Source organism: Haliotis rufescens, unplaced genomic scaffold, assembly GCF_023055435.1.
Source record: "Haliotis rufescens isolate VD_foot unplaced genomic scaffold, xgHalRufe1.0.p SCAF_33, whole genome shotgun sequence".
NCBI lineage: Eukaryota > Metazoa > Mollusca > Gastropoda > Lepetellida > Haliotidae > Haliotis > Haliotis rufescens.
In genome coordinates this window covers 1,717,945-1,737,424 of record NW_025964035.1, presented here as the reverse complement: position 1 = coordinate 1,737,424, position 19,480 = coordinate 1,717,945, and the positions used below count along the sequence as shown (strand labels likewise).

General features: G+C 40.9%; 1 protein-coding gene across 1 annotated transcript in view; it reads right to left on the bottom strand.

Moving 5' to 3' along the window:
* LOC124115435 overlaps positions 1-17,111 on the bottom strand; it is an 85,165-nt gene extending 68,054 nt beyond the window's left edge. The window contains exon 1 of the mRNA XM_046476441.2: positions 16,800-17,111. Coding sequence (XP_046332397.1) covers positions 16,800-16,848 — 49 coding nt within the window. The 5' untranslated portion in view covers positions 16,849-17,111. The remainder of the gene's footprint in view (positions 1-16,799) is intronic.
* Between the last annotated feature and the right edge of the window lie 2,369 nt (positions 17,112-19,480).

Sequence of the window (19,480 nt, the reverse complement as noted above, 5' to 3'; positions counted from 1 at the left end):
ATCTATGGCGGTTGTTGTAGAAATAGTCATGACATCTATGGCGGTTGTGTTAGAAATAGTCATGACATCTATGGCGGTTGTTGTAGAAATAGTCATGACATCTATGGCGGTTGTGTTAGAAATAGTCGTGACATCTATGGCGGTTGTGGTAGAAATAGTCATGACATCTATGGCGGTTGTGTTAGAAATAGTCATGACATCTATGACGGTTGTGTTAGAAATAGTCATGACATCTATGACGGTTGTGGTAGAAATAGTCATGACATCTATGGCGGTTGTTGTAGAAATAGTCATGACATCTATGGCGGTTGTGTTAGAAATAGTCATGACATCTATGGCGGTTGTGTTAGAAATAGTCATGACATCTATGACGGTTGTGGTAGAAATAGTCATGACATCTATGGCGGTTGTTGTAGAAATAGTCATGACATCTATGGCGGTTGTTGTAGAAATAGTCATGACATCTATGGCGGTTGTGTTAGAAATAGTCATGACATCTATGACGGTTGTGGTAGAAATAGTCATGACATCTATGGCGGTTGTGGTAGAAATAGTCATGACATCTATGGCGGTTGTGGTAAAAATAGTCATGACATCTATGGCGGTTGTGGTAGAAATAGTCATGACATCTATGACGGTTGTGGTAGAAATAGTCATGACATCTATGACGGTTGTGGTAGAAATAGTCATGACATCTATGGCGGTTGTGGTAGAAATAGTCATGACATCTATGGCGGTTGTGGTAGAAATAGTCACGACATCTATGGCGGTTGTGGTAGAAATAGTCATGACATCTATGGCGGTTGTGGTAGAAATAGTCATGACATCTATGGCGGTTGTGGTAGAAATAGTCATGACATCTATGGCGGTTGTGGTAGAAATAGTCATGACATCTATGGCGGTTGTGGTAGAAAAAGTCATGACATCTATGGCGGTTGTGGTAGAAATAGTCATGACATCTATGGCGGTTGTGGTAGAAATAGTCGTGACATCTATGGCGGTTATGGTAGAAATAGTCATGACATCTATGGCGGTTGTGGTAGAAATAGTCATGACATCTATGGCGGTTGTGGTAGAAATAGTCATGACATCTATGGCGGTTGTGGTAGAAATAGTCATGACATCTATGGCGGTTGTGGTAGAAATAGTCATGACATCTATGGCGGTTGTGGTAGAAATAGTCATGACATCTATGGCGGTTGTGGTAGAAATAGTCGTGACATCTATGGCGGTTGTGGTAGAAATAGTCATGACATCTATGGCGGTTGTGGTAGAAATAGTCATGACATCTATGGCGGTTGTGGTAGAAATAGTCATGACATCTATGACGGTTGTGGTAGAAATAGTCATGACATCTATGGCGGTTGTGGTAGAAATAGTCGTGACATCTATGGCGGTTGTGGTAGAAATAGTCATGACATCTATGGCGGTTGTGGTAGAAATAGTCATGACATCTATGGCGGTTGTTGTAGAAATAGTCGTGACATCTATGGCGGTTGTGGTAGAAATAGTCGTGACATCTATGACGGTTGTGGTAGAAATAGTCGTGACATCTATGACGGTTGTGGTAGAAATAGTCGTGACATCTATGACGGTGGTTGTGGTAGAAATAGTCATGACATCTATGGCGGTTATGATAGAAATAGTCGTGACATCTATGGTGGTTGTGGTAGAAATAGTCATGACATCTATGGTGGTTATGATAGAAATAGTCGTGACATCTATGGCGGTTGTGGTAGAAATAGTCATGACATCTATGGCAGTGGTGTTAGAAATAGTCGTGACATCTATGGCGGTTGTGGTAGAAATAGTCATGACATCTATGGCGGTTATGATAGAAATAGTCGTGACATCTATGGCAGTGGTGTTAGAAATAGTCGTGACATCTATGGCGGTTGTGGTAGAAATAGTCATGACATCTATGGCGGTTTTGGTAGAAATAGTCATGACATCTATGGCGGTTATGATAGAAATAGTCGTGACATCTATAGCTGTTGTGGTAGAAATGGTCATGACATCTATGGCGGTCGTGGTAGAAATAGTCATGACATCTATGGTTGTAGTAGAAATAGTCATGACATCTATGGTTGTAGTAGAAATAGTTGTGACATCTATGGCGGTTGCAATAGAAGTAGTCGTGACATCTATGGCGGTTGTTGTAGAAATAGTCATGACATCTATGGTTGTAGTAGAAATAGTTGTGACATCTATGGCGGTTGCAATAGAAGTAGTCGTGACATCTATGGCGGTTGTTGTAGAAATAGTCATGACATCTATGGCGGTTTTGGTAGAAATAGTTGTGACATCTATGGCGGTTGTGATAGAAATAGTCGTGACATCTACGGCGGTTGTGGTAGAAATAGTCGTGACATCTATAGCGGTTGTGATAGAAATAGTCGTGACATCTATGGCGGTTATGATAGAAATAGTCGTGACAACTATGGCGGTTATGATAGAAATAGTCGTGACATCTATGTCGGTTGCGGTAGAAATAGTCATGACATCTATGGCGGTTGTTGTAGAAATAGTCATGACATCTATAGCGGTTGTGATAGAAATAGTCGTGACATCTATGGCGGTTATGATAGAAATAGTCGTGACAACTATGGCGGTTATGATAGAAATAGTCGTGACATCTATGGCGGTTGCGGTAGAAATAGTCGTGACATCTATGGCGGTTATGATAGAAATAGTCGTGACAACTATGGCGGTTATGATAGAAATAGTCGTGACATCTATGGCGGTTGTGGTAGAAATAGTCATGACATCTATGGCGGTTGTGGTAGAAATAGTCATGACATCTATGGCGGTTGTGGTAGAAATAGTCATGACATCTATGACGGTTGTGGTAGAAATAGTCATGACATCTATGGCGGTTGTGGTAGAAATAGTCGTGACATCTATGGCGGTTGTGGTAGAAATAGTCATGACATCTATGGCGGTTGTGGTAGAAATAGTCATGACATCTATGGCGGTTGTTGTAGAAATAGTCGTGACATCTATGGCGGTTGTGGTAGAAATAGTCGTGACATCTATGACGGTTGTGGTAGAAATAGTCGTGACATCTATGACGGTTGTGGTAGAAATAGTCGTGACATCTATGACGGTGGTTGTGGTAGAAATAGTCATGACATCTATGGCGGTTATGATAGAAATAGTCGTGACATCTATGGTGGTTGTGGTAGAAATAGTCATGACATCTATGGTGGTTATGATAGAAATAGTCGTGACATCTATGGCGGTTGTGGTAGAAATAGTCATGACATCTATGGCAGTGGTGTTAGAAATAGTCGTGACATCTATGGCGGTTGTGGTAGAAATAGTCATGACATCTATGGCGGTTATGATAGAAATAGTCGTGACATCTATGGCAGTGGTGTTAGAAATAGTCGTGACATCTATGGCGGTTGTGGTAGAAATAGTCATGACATCTATGGCGGTTTTGGTAGAAATAGTCATGACATCTATGGCGGTTATGATAGAAATAGTCGTGACATCTATAGCTGTTGTGGTAGAAATGGTCATGACATCTATGGCGGTCGTGGTAGAAATAGTCATGACATCTATGGTTGTAGTAGAAATAGTCATGACATCTATGGTTGTAGTAGAAATAGTTGTGACATCTATGGCGGTTGCAATAGAAGTAGTCGTGACATCTATGGCGGTTGTTGTAGAAATAGTCATGACATCTATGGTTGTAGTAGAAATAGTTGTGACATCTATGGCGGTTGCAATAGAAGTAGTCGTGACATCTATGGCGGTTGTTGTAGAAATAGTCATGACATCTATGGCGGTTTTGGTAGAAATAGTTGTGACATCTATGGCGGTTGTGATAGAAATAGTCGTGACATCTACGGCGGTTGTGGTAGAAATAGTCGTGACATCTATAGCGGTTGTGATAGAAATAGTCGTGACATCTATGGCGGTTATGATAGAAATAGTCGTGACAACTATGGCGGTTATGATAGAAATAGTCGTGACATCTATGGCGGTTGCGGTAGAAATAGTCATGACATCTATGGCGGTTATGATAGAAATAGTCGTGACATCTATAGTTGTTGTGGTAGAAATGGTCATGACATCTATGGCGGTCGTGGTAGAAATAGTCATGACATCTATGGCGGTTGTGGTAGAAATAGTCGTGACATCTATGGCGGTTGTGGTAGAAATAGTCGTGACATCTATGGCGGTTGTGTTAGAAATAGTCATGACATCTATGGCGGTCGTGGTAGAAATAGTCATGACATCTATGGCGGTTGTGTTAGAAATAGTCATGACATCTATGGCGGTCGTGGTAGAAATAGTCATGACATCTATGGGCGGTTGTGGCAGAAATGGTCATGACATCTATGGCGGTCGTGGTAGAAATAGTCATGACATCTATGGCGGTTGTGGTAGAAATGGTCGTGACATCTATGGCGGTTGTGGTAGAAATAGTTGTGACATCTATGGCGGTTGTGTTAGAAATAGTCGTGACATCTATGGTGGTTGTGGTAGAAATAGTCGTGACATCTATGGCGGTTGCAATGGAAATAGTCATGACATCTATGGCGGTTGTGTTAGAAATAGTCATGACATCTATGGCGGTTGTGTTAGAAATAGTCATGACATCTATGGCGGTCGTGGTAGAAATAGTCATGACATCTATGGCGGTTGTGTTAGAAATAGTCATGACATCTATGGCGGTCGTGGTAGAAATAGTCATGACATCTATGGGGGTTGTGGCAGAAATGGTCATGACATCTATGGCGGTCGTGGTAGAAATAGTCATGACATCTATGGCGGTTGTGGTAGAAATGGTCGTGACATCTATGGCGGTTGTGGTAGAAATAGTTGTGACATCTATGGCGGTTGCAATGGAAATAGTCATGACATCTATGGCGGTTGTGTTAGAAATAGTCATGACATCTATGGCGGTTGTGTTAGAAATAGTCGTGACATCTATGGCGGTTGCAATGGAAATAGTCATGATATCTATGGCGGTCGTGGTAGAAATAGTCATGACATATATGGGGGTTGCAATGGAAATAGTCACGACATCTATGGCGGTCGTGGTAGAAATAGTCATGACATATATGGGGGTTGCAATGGAAATAGTCACGACATCTATAGCGGTTGTGGTAGAAATAGTCACGACATCTATGGCGGTCGTGGTAGAAATAGTCATGACATATATGGGGGTTGCAATGGAAATAGTCATGACATCTATAGCGGTCGTGGTAGAAATAGTCATGACATATATGGGGGTTGCAATGGAAATAGTCACGACATCTATAGCGGTCGTGGCAGAAATAGTCACGACATCTATAGCGGTTGTGGTAGAAATAGTCACGACATCTATGGCGGTTGTGGTAGAAATAGTCACGACATCTATGGCGGTTGTGGTAGAAATAGTCACGACATCTATAGCGGTTGTGGTAGAAATAGTCACGACATCTATGGCGGTTGTGGTAGAAATAGTCACGACATCTATAGCGGTCGTGGTAGAAATAGTCACGACATCTATGGCGGTTGTGGTAGAAATAGTCACGACATCTATAGCGGTCGTGGCAGAAATAGTCACGACATCTATGGCGGTTGTGGTAGAAATAGTCACGACATCTATAGCGGTTGTGGTAGAAATAGTCACGACATCTATGGCGGTTGCAATGGACATAGTTATGACATACATGGCAGTTGCAATATAAATAGTTATGACATACTTGACAGTTGGGATAGAAAGGTAATGTCAAAGACAGCAGTAGAAATAACAATTATAGTATTGACAGTAGCAGTAGATATACTAATGACATCATGGACAGTTAAGGTTGTCAAAATTATAATATCAAGACATCACAGGCAGTGGAGGTACCAATAAAATGTCAGCAACAACAGTAGTGGTAGTAGAAGCAGCAGCAGTTACCACGCCATGCAGAAGCAGTAAAGGCAGCAGCGACAGAAACAACGGCTACGTTGACAACAGAGGTCGAGAAATTCAAAAAGGAATATGAACTATGTAAGAACAACCATCACGTGCATATTATTTCCGCCCCACCAATTACCATCTGGCGCCTCATCTTCAATGCGCATTTTGGCAGGTACGTTCCTTATTTCCCATGGGCGTATGTGTAGTAAGTGATATACAAAAGTAACTGAACGTTTCATATTCACAATAATATGTTTCGAAGTGAACTACTTAATTGCGAAACCAAATTTAAGAAAGATAACAAAAATGGTCGCAATTCAATGCTCATGGGAAGAGCTAGGTGATTATGGTCATTATTATTGATGATTCGTTAAATAGAATTCAGGAAAAATGTGCGAATCTTTCAAAGTAGTCTGTGAAGAAAAGATAGTTGGATAATTACTTAGTTCGTTACATGTAAGAGGGGAGAATTAATTTCAAAGTTCGCTTAACGCGTGTTAACACAAGACATTCCATTGTAATTTCGATTGTCAATGTGCAAAGTATCTCGGTTATGCTAATCGTTCCATATATATATATGTTGCTTTCACGGTCCCGTGGTTATATAGCATTCCCTTACTTAAACAAAAGTTACAAACAGTTTCCACAATCATAAGGGGGGCACGGGTGGCCCAGTCGCACTAAATGTGAAGTATAATAGCTAAAATGGATAGAATTTTCATAACAATGCCCGCAGAATATCAACAGAATATCAGTCCGCTTTCCACTAACGACGGGATGCTATCTAACTTTTGCTATGCGACGTCATTGGCGTCACGTTTCTTGTTTGTGACGTATGTTCTATAACGTTGCTATTTGTAACTCAGTGACCTCCCTTGTAAGCTTATTTTCTCTATAACTTTTATAAATATAGTCACGAACGTGGTTTCTTTAATACATAATATCTTTTCTCATCACAATTAATGATATTGAAACAGTGTCGAATAACGAATTTCTGTACCAGGGTTTCCATGTGATATATGTGAGGCGGGTGTTGGAAAATTCCAGTGTCCACAGTAGTAGTAGTAGTAGTAGTAGCAGCAGCAGCAGCAGAAGAAGAAACAGCAGCAGCAGCAGCAGCAGCAGCAGTAGTAGTAGTAGTAGCAGTAGTAGTGGTGTTGGTGTTGGTGGTGCAGGTGGTGGTGGTAGTAGTAGTAGTAGTAGTAGTAGTAGTAGTAGTAGTAGTAGTAGTAGTAGTAGTAGTGGTGGTGATGTTGGTGGTGATGGTGGTGTTTGTGGTGGGTGTTGGTGGTGGTGGTAGTAGTAGTAGTAGTAGTGGTAGTGGTGGTGGTGGTGGTTATAGTAGTAGTAGTAGTTGTGGTGGTGGTGGAGGTGAGGGGTGGTGTTGGTGGTGGTAGTAGTAGTAGTAGTAGTGGTGGTGGTGGTGTTGGTGGCGGTGGGTGGTGGTGGTGGTGGTGCAGGTGGTGGTGGTAGTAGTAGTAGTAGTAGTAGTAGTAGTAGTAGTAGTAGTAGTAGTGGTGGTGGAGGTGGTGGTGATGGTGGTGTTGGTGGTGGTGGGGTGGCGGTGTTGGTGGTAGTAGTAGTAGCAGTGGTGGTGGTGGTGGTGGTGGTGGTGACAGTAGTTGTAGTAGTAGTAGTAGTAGTAGAAGTAGAAGTGGTAGTAGTAGTAGTAGTAGTAGTAGTAGTAGTAGTAGTAGTAGTAGTAGTTCTTGTTGGTGTTGTAAATAGCAGTCTGTAAATAATCGAGTCTGGAACCGACAATCCAGTGACTGACATCATGAGCATCAATCCATGCAGTTGGGATACGATGACATGCATCAACCAATTCAGCGAGCCTGACCACCCGATACCCTTAGTAATCTCTTAGCATGGATTGCTGAAGACCAATTCTAACCCCGTTCCTTATGGTGCACATGTCTGGTTGGATCAAACAATATGTAGCAGGGCAAACATAGCTACGGATTAGTTAATTACTGTTGTAAGTAATGGATTTAATAACATAATTATGCTGTACAAAAATGTTGTGACGACATTAGAGCTGATATATTTCAAATAATATTTTCTTCAAGCATCCCTGGGAAATTGAATTTATAACGACAAGAAATGAAGGTTCGGTGATGTGAATGACACTGACAGTTGAGATGCGTCACTATAGGTTTTAATGCAAACGTATTGCCAATGAAAACTTGAGCTGAACTTTATAATCATTCCGCATCGGGACCAGAGGGATGTGCCATATTATTATTAAACACGACAACATTCCCAAATTGAAAAAAAAAAACTGGAAGATTGTAACATTAAAAATGAAGTAGAATATTCCGATTTCAATTCATATCAATTAATGATGTATCTTTTGAAATTTGAAAGATAATGAGATAAAATTTAATATCGCATTAGTGATGTTCAGAGGACTGGATAGTGTCCCGGAGCTGTGGTCTAGAGACCAGTATAAAGTAATGACACAAACGTGGTAATAGGTATGTGTGTGAGTTGGGTTTAACGCCGCTTTTAACAGTATTCCAGTTATGTGGGAGGAAAGCCCGGAGTGATGCAGGTCTCAGACGTTTACCACTTCGGTGAAACCCACGAGCACGGGTATGGTGCTGACAAACCTAGGAACATAATCGGGGCGAGCTGGGATTCGAACCCACAATCATAGGTTTCTGGCGTGCCCAAGGGACGCAACTCTGCACAGCGAGCCTTAGACGATTGGGCCACCCGTGCCCCCTTGTAATAGGTCTATAGGTTTACTATTATGGGCTAGATAAACACAGATGACCATCAAAAGGACCATTTAACCAATTTGCACTGACAACGAACTCTGATTAATTAAACCAGACCAAATATACAAGCTGATTAGCTAAGCATCTGTATAACAGCAATAAATAGTTGGTTGGTTGTTGTTTTACGCCGCACTCAACAATATTCCAGCTATATGTCAGCGGTCTGTAAATAATCGAGTCTGGACCAGACAATCCAGTGATTGACATCATGAGCATTGATCCAAATGGGATACGATGACATGCTTCAACCAAGTCAGCGAACCCGACCACCCGATCCCGTTAGGCGCCTCTTACTACAAGCAAAGTCGCCATTTACGGCAAGCATGGGTTGCTGAAGACCTATTCTACACCGGATCTTCACGGGTCCAGTTATAAAAAGAGGGTTGCTACATCAACACAGTGATAAGATATTGACAAGTTGCCAAACAGCAAATTAAGTCGGGAGCGACCAATAAATACCTGGGAGTTATGTAACTCAACACTCTAATGAGTGCAATAACGTCGGCTGGGTTAACAGCGGCAAATATAATAACGTCGGCTGGGTAAACAGCGGGAAATATACAGATGGCCTATCCCTAAAATAAGTAGTAGTAGTAGCAGTAGTAGTAGTAGTAGTAGTAGTAGTAGTAGTAGTAGTAGTAATACTAATAATAATAATACTAATAATAATAATTAACGCCCGAACATCAAACTAGTCTAACAGGCTAAAGACCCAGACTAGGCAAGGCAATTCTGAACTTTCCAAAAGTACAAGGTACTTGTCCTAAGGAGTAAATAGTAAATAGGTACTTGACCTATTAGACAATCTAGACAATCGCGGGGAAAATGGTTTCACACCGATTACTAGGAAAACGGGGTCAGTACCAGATTAAAACTGCCAAGAGTTTCATACGAGGCACGCGGACCTCGGAGAAAGCAGCCTCTCTGGTTCAGTACGGGGAATGCTATAGAATGTCGAGCTAAACAAGTAAATGCGGTCTTTCCTGAATATTCTCCTAATTTTCGCGTCCATTATGTGTATCTTTTCCGATTGTCATGTCTCTCCCACTTTTGGATGCAATCTTTCAGCCATTGCGTTATCTTCGTTGCCCAGCTACATCTATGGGAAACAGCTCACTAGACACTTCACTCTTAAAGTAAAGTCATCAAGTTGCGAGCGCATGTTCGAGTCTCCAGAAATGACGTCTTGAAAGAACAATGTTTCATCGGAAAGAAACCACGCTTCGTTCTTAGTTGTTCTTTGCGATTTATGGCGTGGCTATCTAATGTTTTATCATAATACATTTTCAGTTGAATAAAACTGTATACCAGGCTGCGGTGGTTTTATGGAACTTTCGATACTGGGCCTATGTCCACAAAGCAATCTCAGCGCTACGACCATCGTAACTCACTCACTCACTCATGTAGAATTACGAATTGTCAATCACAGCGCTGAGGTCACTTTGTTGAACGGGGCCCTGCACTTCCGTTTTATGAACTATATGTATTTATTTATTGTGTATGTTTTAGTCACGTTACCCAGTGGACTATGGGGATGAGTGAGTGAGTGAGTGAGTGAGTGAGTGAGTGAGTGAGTGAGTGAATGAGTGAGTGAGTGGGTGGGTGGGTGGGTGGTAGGGTGAGTGAGTGAGTGAGTGAGTGAGTGAGTGAGTGAGTGAGTGAGTGAGTGAGTGAGTGGGTGGGTGGGTGGTAGGGTGAGTGAGTGAGTGAGTGAGTGAGTGAGTGAGTGAGTGAGTGAGCGAGCGAGCGAGTTTAAATTTAACGTCACATCGGCAATATTTACATTATTACGAAATGTACATTCTTTATGAATCCATTCAGATTCTTTCAAGACCTGTCGACAATGGACTGTAAAACAACTAAAGTATCACATATTTGTATTTAATACCCGCATGTAAGCATACAATGTGACTATTAAAGATCACCAACATCCAATGTTAGGCCACCACACTAGGTGCCATGGGGACTTACGGTACCACTGCTACCTGCATGGTACCCCGGCAGGATTTACACCATCCCTTTAGTCACTGACGATTACTGCAGGGTTTAGCCGGAGATTAAAACAAACAAATATTCTGAGATTAAGACACTTGCGGATATAAATAATACTTTGAATGTCGTGGGCTTACATACCCCCTCTGGGGGACAGACCCGTGAAGATCCGGGGTAGAATAGGTCTTCAGTAACCCATGCTTGCCGTAAAAGGCGACTTTGCTTTTCGTAAGAGGCGACTAACGGGTCGGGTGGTCAGGCTCGCTGACTTCGTTGATGCATGTCATCGTATCCCAATGGCGTGGATCGATACTCATGATATCGATCGCAGGATTGTCTGATTATTTACAGACCGCCGTCATATAGCTGTAATATTGCTGAGTGTGGCGTAAAACAACAAACAAACAAACAACAAACAAACAAACAAACAAACGAACCCTCAGGGGCACAATAAGTTTACTCTACTGCAACCCCGCATCAAATACATCACCTCCGAATAACCATTTCTTGTTTGATTCATTTATAGCCGGGGCGGTCCCGTGTTCCTGAGTGTTCCCGTGTGTTCCCGTGTGTTCCCGTGTGTTGTTGGTTGAACACTTGACTTGCCTGTGCGTGTGTTTGTGGCGGGTTCCACCGATGGTGCAGGATACGCACACTTTTTGCGGATACCCATTGTCATCACTTGTTTATAATGATTCGTTGACACATGCTTATGAAATAGTCGGAATCGTACAGAGATTCAGTATGATTATGGGAACGGTTTTGTCGCTTTTATAATTAAGGACACCACTACGCTTTTAGAGGATTTAATTACGGTAAGTAATCGGTTGGTTGATCACTCACTAATCACCCGTCTCCCCCAGAGTGATGAAAATGAACCAGTGCAACAACAGAGAAATACAAGCTAACGGAATCTTTTTAATGTAATTTAATAAGGATTCCTACTGCATCTGCTAATGCCAAGGAAGATATTTCTGCTTGCTGGTGTCTGTCGCGGAGTCTGGACAGCTGACCATCGAGGTACACATATTTTCTCTTCCGCGGTGGAGGCTTGGCACCATGGGCCAGCTGGGCTAGATGTCTGGCGTGGCTAGCTTTAAGTGATTTCAAGACATCCAGGAAGCTGAACATTGTTGGATGGGCAGAGTTCATCTTGGCATTCAAGTGGCTGTGCCAACCTTCCAGATGATTATTAGTTCTTGGACCAACATTGTCATGGAGACTCCAGATTTCAACACCAAATCTAGCATCATCCCCAACCCAGTTTGACACGACATAATCATTGAACAGTTGAAATGCAGGACTCTCAACCTCAGCCTGTTCTAAAGCCTCAATAGCTTCGAACCATACGTCCTGAACATTCAAAGTCTATTTGTATTGTTTCCGGAAGACCACCTCTCTGTGACTGAACATGCTGAAGAAGCCTGTGTGAAATAACAAGAGCTAATTAAGCTCAAACCAAACCATTTTTGTAAATAGGGGTGTAGGTTGTTTAAAATAATCTGTGGTAGGCCAAATGGGAAAGGTCATTTCTGTTTCTTTAGGCCATTTGGGACGTAGGCCAAATTGGACGTAGGCCAATAGGGGATGCACCGGTCGGTAGCCTAGTGGTTAAAGCGTTCGCTCGTCACGCCGAAGACCCAGGTTCGATTCCCGACGTGGGTACAATGTGTGAAGCCCATTTCTGGTGTCCCCCGCCGTGATATTGGTGGAATATTGCTAAAAGCGGCGTAAAACCATACTCACTCACGCAATCACTCATTTATAGCCACCATTACACAAACATATGTGTTTAATTTCTTTTACCCTGTGGTTCATATCGCTAGTATGTGCTTTCAAATTGAATCACGGGAAAAGTTGCACTTAAAAAATAGGAAAAAGGTTTCATATATTCCTGAAAATTAGAATATAAAAAAAATGGCACAAATCCCAAAATATGTATTTACTTTTCAATATGTCACTGTCGTATCTCGTGTAAAACGCATGACAAACATAGTAACTATTATTCAGAAGCTTATCCTAAAGAAATGTGTCCTTTATACGGCTAACATGTGTATTGTCAGCGAAACCTCGTTCATCCGGACGGCACCGTTCCAAGTTAAATCGTCCGGATTAACGAATGTCCGGTTAGAAATTTATGTCCCTTACGATAAGTAGTCCCCAACAATAATTGTTCGGAAGACGGGGCCTAGTTACGTTGAATACAGTAATTAATTGATCGAATATCTCTAACAGACTAATATACAGTGGTGCATTCTATCGTGGACCTTCAGAAATGTTTCTGAGCTATATGTGTATATTCATGTAGGCGTCGATCCTCCAGATCAGATTGATTGATAAGCTACGTTGTTTATAATGATTCATCGAGAGAGCGCCTCGAGTCCGGTCAGCGCTATCGTAGCTCTACAACACTGCTGCGCAGCGTAGTGCGTCAGAGCGTTTGTTTAACCCACAATTGTCTCAGAGCAGCTGGACTTGAAACTCGAAATGATAGTAAAACAATTTTGATTTTAAATTGTTTTGTTTTTTAATTAAAATTGTATGACAGGAAATGTCTGCGATGACATGTTGCCACTATACTGTCTGTTTGAGTAATGTTATACGTTACTGTAGAGCCACTGATAAGAGTGACGACCATGAGTGAGTGAGTATGGTTTTACGCCGCTTTTAGCAATATTCCAGCAATATCACGGCGGGGGACACCAGAAATGGGCTTCACACATTGTACCCATGTCGGGAATCGAACCAGGGTCTTCGTCGTGACAACGAACGCTTTAACCACCAGGCTACCCGACCGTCCCGCTTGTGTAGCGTGTTGAACAATTTAATCCATTTCTCATGTACATATACTCTGTAGATATACGGGTTAGAATTATTCTTCAGCAGTCCATGCTTGTCATAAAAAGCGACTAATGGGATCGAGTGGTCAGACTCGCTGACATGACTGATTTATGTCATTGATCCCAATTGCGTAGATCGATGCTCGTGATGTCAATCACTGGATTGTCTGGTCTACATTCGATTATTTACAGTCCACTGTCTGGAATAACCATGGATTTAGACGTTGTTACAATATAACCAGTACAGTAAACTACGGTTATAACGAACTCAAAGGGACTACTAATGTTCGTTATAACCGCAGTTCGTTATAAGCATATATATAGCTTAACAACAGCAAATAGTCAAGTAAGTTCGTTATATCCGTCAGTTCGTTATAAGCGTATTCGTTTTAACCGAAGTCTACTGTAGTTTAAGCCTGGGATTGATCAACATAAAACCAATTGCTGAGTGCGGCTTAAGCAACACACGAACAAATCATATAAATATACATATGAGAATATAATAAGAGAGAATGTAACAGAATTAACACTGCTTTGGGCAGCATTTCAGTAAAACCCACTAGCACGAGTATGGTGCTGACAGATCTGGTAACATAATCATTGCGCTTCAATGATATATTGATGTGTTAATCTCTTTCTGGCGATATTTCAGACAGCATCATATGTCTCAGGTTTGTTTGATCGGGGTAACATTATTCAAGGCATCGGTGGAGTTTGCGGAGAGTTTTGTAGCAGATATGTAGGCGACATTTCAATGTTTCACGCATCAGTGATCAAACCTATGTCTGATGCGATTCCCTATTTCTACTTTATGAATGTTCCCGTGTGTGGTTGGGTGAACAATTGACTTGCCTGTGCGTGTGTTTGTGGCGGGTTCCACCGATGGTGCAGGATACGCACACTTTTTGCGGATACCCGTTGTCATCACTTGTTTATAATGATTCGTTGACACATGCTTATGATATAGTCGGAATCGTACAGAGATTCAGTATGATTATGGGGACGGTTTTGTCGCTTTTATCATTAATTAGCATATCTCTCTCGAGCGCAAACTCGCAGCCCTGGAGACAAAAAGAGTTATCGAGTTATCCGCTGTTCCAGACATGCGGAGTACAGATATTATACAAAGTACCGTTAATGATTCTACCGGGACCATAGCATTACGTCGACTTAAGCGATATTTAAATATCAAGGAAATATTTTGGCGGAGATTTCATATGAATATGGAAATGGTTTTGTCGAGTTTATTTATATTACTCAAGACATATTGTTCAAGGCCAGGATTCATTAGTCCAGAAATCAGTTATTGCCAGTATCTTCAGAATTAAAGATGTTCCATTGTACTGAATTTATCGAATATTCTATGCCCGTTCAAATTAGATCATATTTCTGAGCAGCAAAGCATCAATAGTTTAATGTGAATATGGATATCGGTACATGTTTTACTAGCATAGCCGATATATCTCGTACAGGTAATACAATGTATATAAAAAAGCGACAACAACCATCTCCATAACCATAGAAGAAGATAAAGAAGAAGAAGAAGAAGAAGAAGAAGAAGAAATCCCTGCTGAAAACAAAGTACGTTGTACGATTCCGACTGTTTATAAGTAAACGAGAATTCTAGCTTAGATATTCCGACACAATACGCACCTACCTGTATTCATGGAGACGTATTGATTGATAGTACAGGTATTGCTGTGTCTTAAGTAAAAGACATATATATTAACACTGGCACGTCAAGCCCATGGGATAAGGGTCTACACCTAGGATTAAACGGGATGCTCACCGTTATCAGTACGTGGCATCCCCCGGATCAAGCACCTTATAATGATTCATCGAGAGATTCAAGCACTGTGCTTATAATAAAACATATTCACAACAGCTTACATAATTCTGAATAATATTTGACAAGGAATAGGTATATACATAAATATTAACGTGTTTCCCTTGTACAGGCGATGCCGGAGCTTAGGATCAACTCAAATGAGAAGTCTTTCAATGGCATTTAGAAGTTTAGTTACGAATCAGCCACAGTGTTGATGTTCAATTTTTTTACTATGCATGTAACGACTTTCTGGTTTAGATATAGATAATCTCCAGTTATAATCAAGAAAGTCGAAGGTTATCATCTACCTTCTTATTTGTTATATATAGTTACATTGATAGAGAGATTACATCTGTGTAGGGAGTAGCAGAAAAGGTCACGTTTATACATTCATTCAGGTACACGGGTGTGCCAAACATATGAAAATATTTCATCATTAAAACTTCTAGTTGATCATGTTTGTACATTCGTCACAACGGCAAAATCTGACAACAGTATGACAATATTTCACCATAATAACTTGAAGTTAATAATCCGTGCGCTCTTCTCCGTTAAAACAAGGCAGTTACATATATTGCATAAATCCAAAGGGTGGCAATGTTAAGTGAGAAAAAACATGTTTGTACATTCGTCAAACTGCAAAATGTAACAGGTATGCGAAATATATGAAAATATTTCGCCATAATAACCTGAAGTTAATTCTCCGTACAATCTTCTCCGTGAAAGCAAGGCAGTTACATATATTGCATAAATCCAAAGGGTGGCAATATTAAGTGAGAAAAAACATGTTTGTACATTCGTCAAACATCAAAAGGTAACAGGTGTGCGAAATATATACAAATATTTCATCATTAAAACTTTTAATTGATAATGTTTGTACATTCGTCACAACGGCAAAAGTATGAAAATATTTCACCATTATAACTTGTAGCTAATTATCCGTACACTATATTACATTTATCTAACGAGTAGCAATGGTAAGTGAGAAGACATAATGTTCCTATATTTGTTACAGCGGCGAAACATGACAGATGTGCCAAAAATATGAAATACATTCGCCACTATAACTTAAGTTAGTTATGCGTACAATCTTTCAGTTAAACCAAGTCTACACATATTACATGTATGCAACGGGTAGCAATGTTAAGTGACTAGAAATTATGTTTGCACTTTCGTTACAACGACAAAATGTGGCAGGTGTGGCTATCTAACGAGTAGCAATGGTAAGTGAGAAGACATATGTTTCTATATTTGTTACAGCGGCGAAACATGACAGATGTGCCAAAAATATGAAAAACATTCGCCACTATAACTTGAAGTTAGTTAACCGTACAATCATTCAGTTAAACCAAGTCTCCACATATTACATGTTTGCAACGGGTAGCAATGTTAAGCGACTAGAAATTATGTTTGCACTTTCGTTACAGGTGTGCCAAAAGAAAAGATCCTACCTTGAATGGACACTACGATGACGAGAAGTGCTACAGAGAGGTTAGTCATGTTGCCTGTGGTCCCTGTGCTGGTCCGCTGTGATCTCAGTATTCCCACCCCTTACAAGTTGTGCCTTCTCCTTGCCTGTTGTCAGTGGACGAGAGTATAGAACGAGCTCTTTATATGGCACAGCGACACATCAATAATGCACGCCAATTCAATAATACCACACCAGCTGTGGGAGTCGAGGAAACACGCCAGAGCAACCTCGGCCGTGAGGGTCAGCTTACTTAACAATCCGGGTGCCCTATTTTGACGTCGAAGATGCCACCCCCGACATTTCTATTCAGTAGGAAGGCTTGCCCCGCCCATTTGATCACGTGATCTGTACTGATTTGAGCGTGCGGACTCCGAGGTAAGCCTTCCCACGTTGAGATGGAACTTGGATCTAAATCGGGAGGCAATATGCTCCAGCTTCCAGGACGATCAGGGAAACGAGTTCTAATGTAGTAACGTTTTCCTTACGTGTTAATGTAGGACATTACGCAATAATATAAAATCCTTTACCGCGTCAAGTTGCGTTTAAGATAGCTCTGTCTATAAATTTTGAGTTGGATATTGGTTACTCGTCTGTTGAAACAGCGCATGACATCCTCGGAGATCATAGCTAGGTATTATTGTCACGTAAATCTTGGAACAGTGTTAGTTTTCAAATGTGTTTTGTGCCGTCAAAAAGAATACTTCACGGTAATAATCTTGAAAAAAATATATTTTTTCTGTCACTCAGCAACTGCCTAATTATAACAAATATAAATATCTCGTTAATCCGGGCGATTGCTCTCCACAGTAAAGTCTGGATTAGTAATCGCCAGGATTAGCACATTTCTGGATTAGTGACGTCCGTGTCATAATGATGAGACGTACCCAACAGTTTCGAAAGCAAGGCGGGTTCCGAATAAAAAGTGTCCGGACTGACAAGGTTTTGCCTTGTAAACTATTTTCGCGTCGTTGTCTATTTATAAAAAAGTATGTATGAATATTTACCTATATCTCTTCTACCTAAATGTCGCTAACGAACCTGCAAACGCTTCTTGTCACCACATGGATCCTACTAATGTCAACGATGTCCTACTCATAAGAAACTGTTATTTTTTCACATCGATGGCTATAGGATTTCCATGGGCAGTTCATATTAAAGTACTGACTTTTAAACGTGGCTATTATTTCTAGAAGACGAATACTCGTTCGCTCATAAGACTGCTTTACTCAGTGAATAAGAATTTAGAAAAAATGTCACTTTTCATCAGCTAGGTCTACCCGCAAAATATAATTATAATTAAAGGCTCAACCCATTTTTTTTTTTAGTAAGTCCTTATACCATTATTTGTACTGATAATTCACAACACTAAACCCTCATCTATATTGATGAATCAAGGCCTAAACTATGGGTATACGCTCATCTTTTCGCGAACACATGGTATCATCACTATTTGATAGTGATTCATAAACACATGCTGATCGGGATCGTACAATCAACTCTGCTTTATGCAGAGATTTCTATTGGAAATGAAAACGGTTTTGTCGCTTTATTTATTATTGCAGTTAAAAAAACAGCACTAAATGTTAACCATGATTTATACTCAGTCTGTATAAAAACGTTCTAAATATAAAACGTCAAAGCAAGAGAATAACCAGTCTCAATTATTCGTCAAAACAGACTCTATTGGCTAAGCATGGCCTGCCCGGTAGGACAACAAAACTAAACCCTTCTCTATAAGGATGCGTCCCCGGCCTAAACTTTAGTTTATATTGATAAAAAATTGTCCTATATTCATGGTCTATATTGGTAAATCACAAAACGAAACCCTAATCTATCAATATGTATCCCTGGCTTAAACTATGGTTGATATTGAAAAAACAAAAGTCCTATATTCATGGTATTTATTATTAAATGACAAAACGAAACCCTAATCTATCATAACGCATCCCTGGCTTAAACTATGGCTTATATTGATAAAGAAAACGTCTTGAAACTATGTTTTTTGTTGTTGAGTCCCAGGCTTAAACTATCGGTTATATTGATGACAAAGTCTAAATTCATGGGTTTTTTCCAGCCATATTACAGCGGTCTGTAACGAATCGAGTCTGGACCGGACAATCCAGTGATTGACCCCAAGACCATCGATGTACATACTGGGATACGATGACATGCCTTAACCAAGTCACCGAACCTCACCAAACGATTCCGTTAATCGCATCCTATTACAAGAAAGCCCGAGCCTAGACTATGGTTTATATTGTTACAAAAATGTCCTTAAGCTGCGCTTTATTCTAAATTCTTTTTACAAATTTGACGCTTCAGTGACAAAAATGAGGTCCGATGCCATTCCCTATTTTGACTCACCATCTGTTCCCGTGTTTTCTGGGGCGGTCGGGTAGCCTAGTGGTTAAAGCGTTCGCTCGTCACGCCGAAGACCCGGGTTCGATTCCCGACATGGGTACAATGTGTGAAGCCCATTTCTGGTGTCCCCCGCCGTGATATTGCTGGAATATTGCTAAAAGCGGCGTAAAAGTGAACACTTGACTTGCCTTTGCATGCGTTTGTGACGGGTGCCACCGGTGGGGCAGGATCCGCTCACCTTTTCGCCAACACCTATTTGATAGTGGTTCATAAACACATGATCCTGACATAGTCGGAATC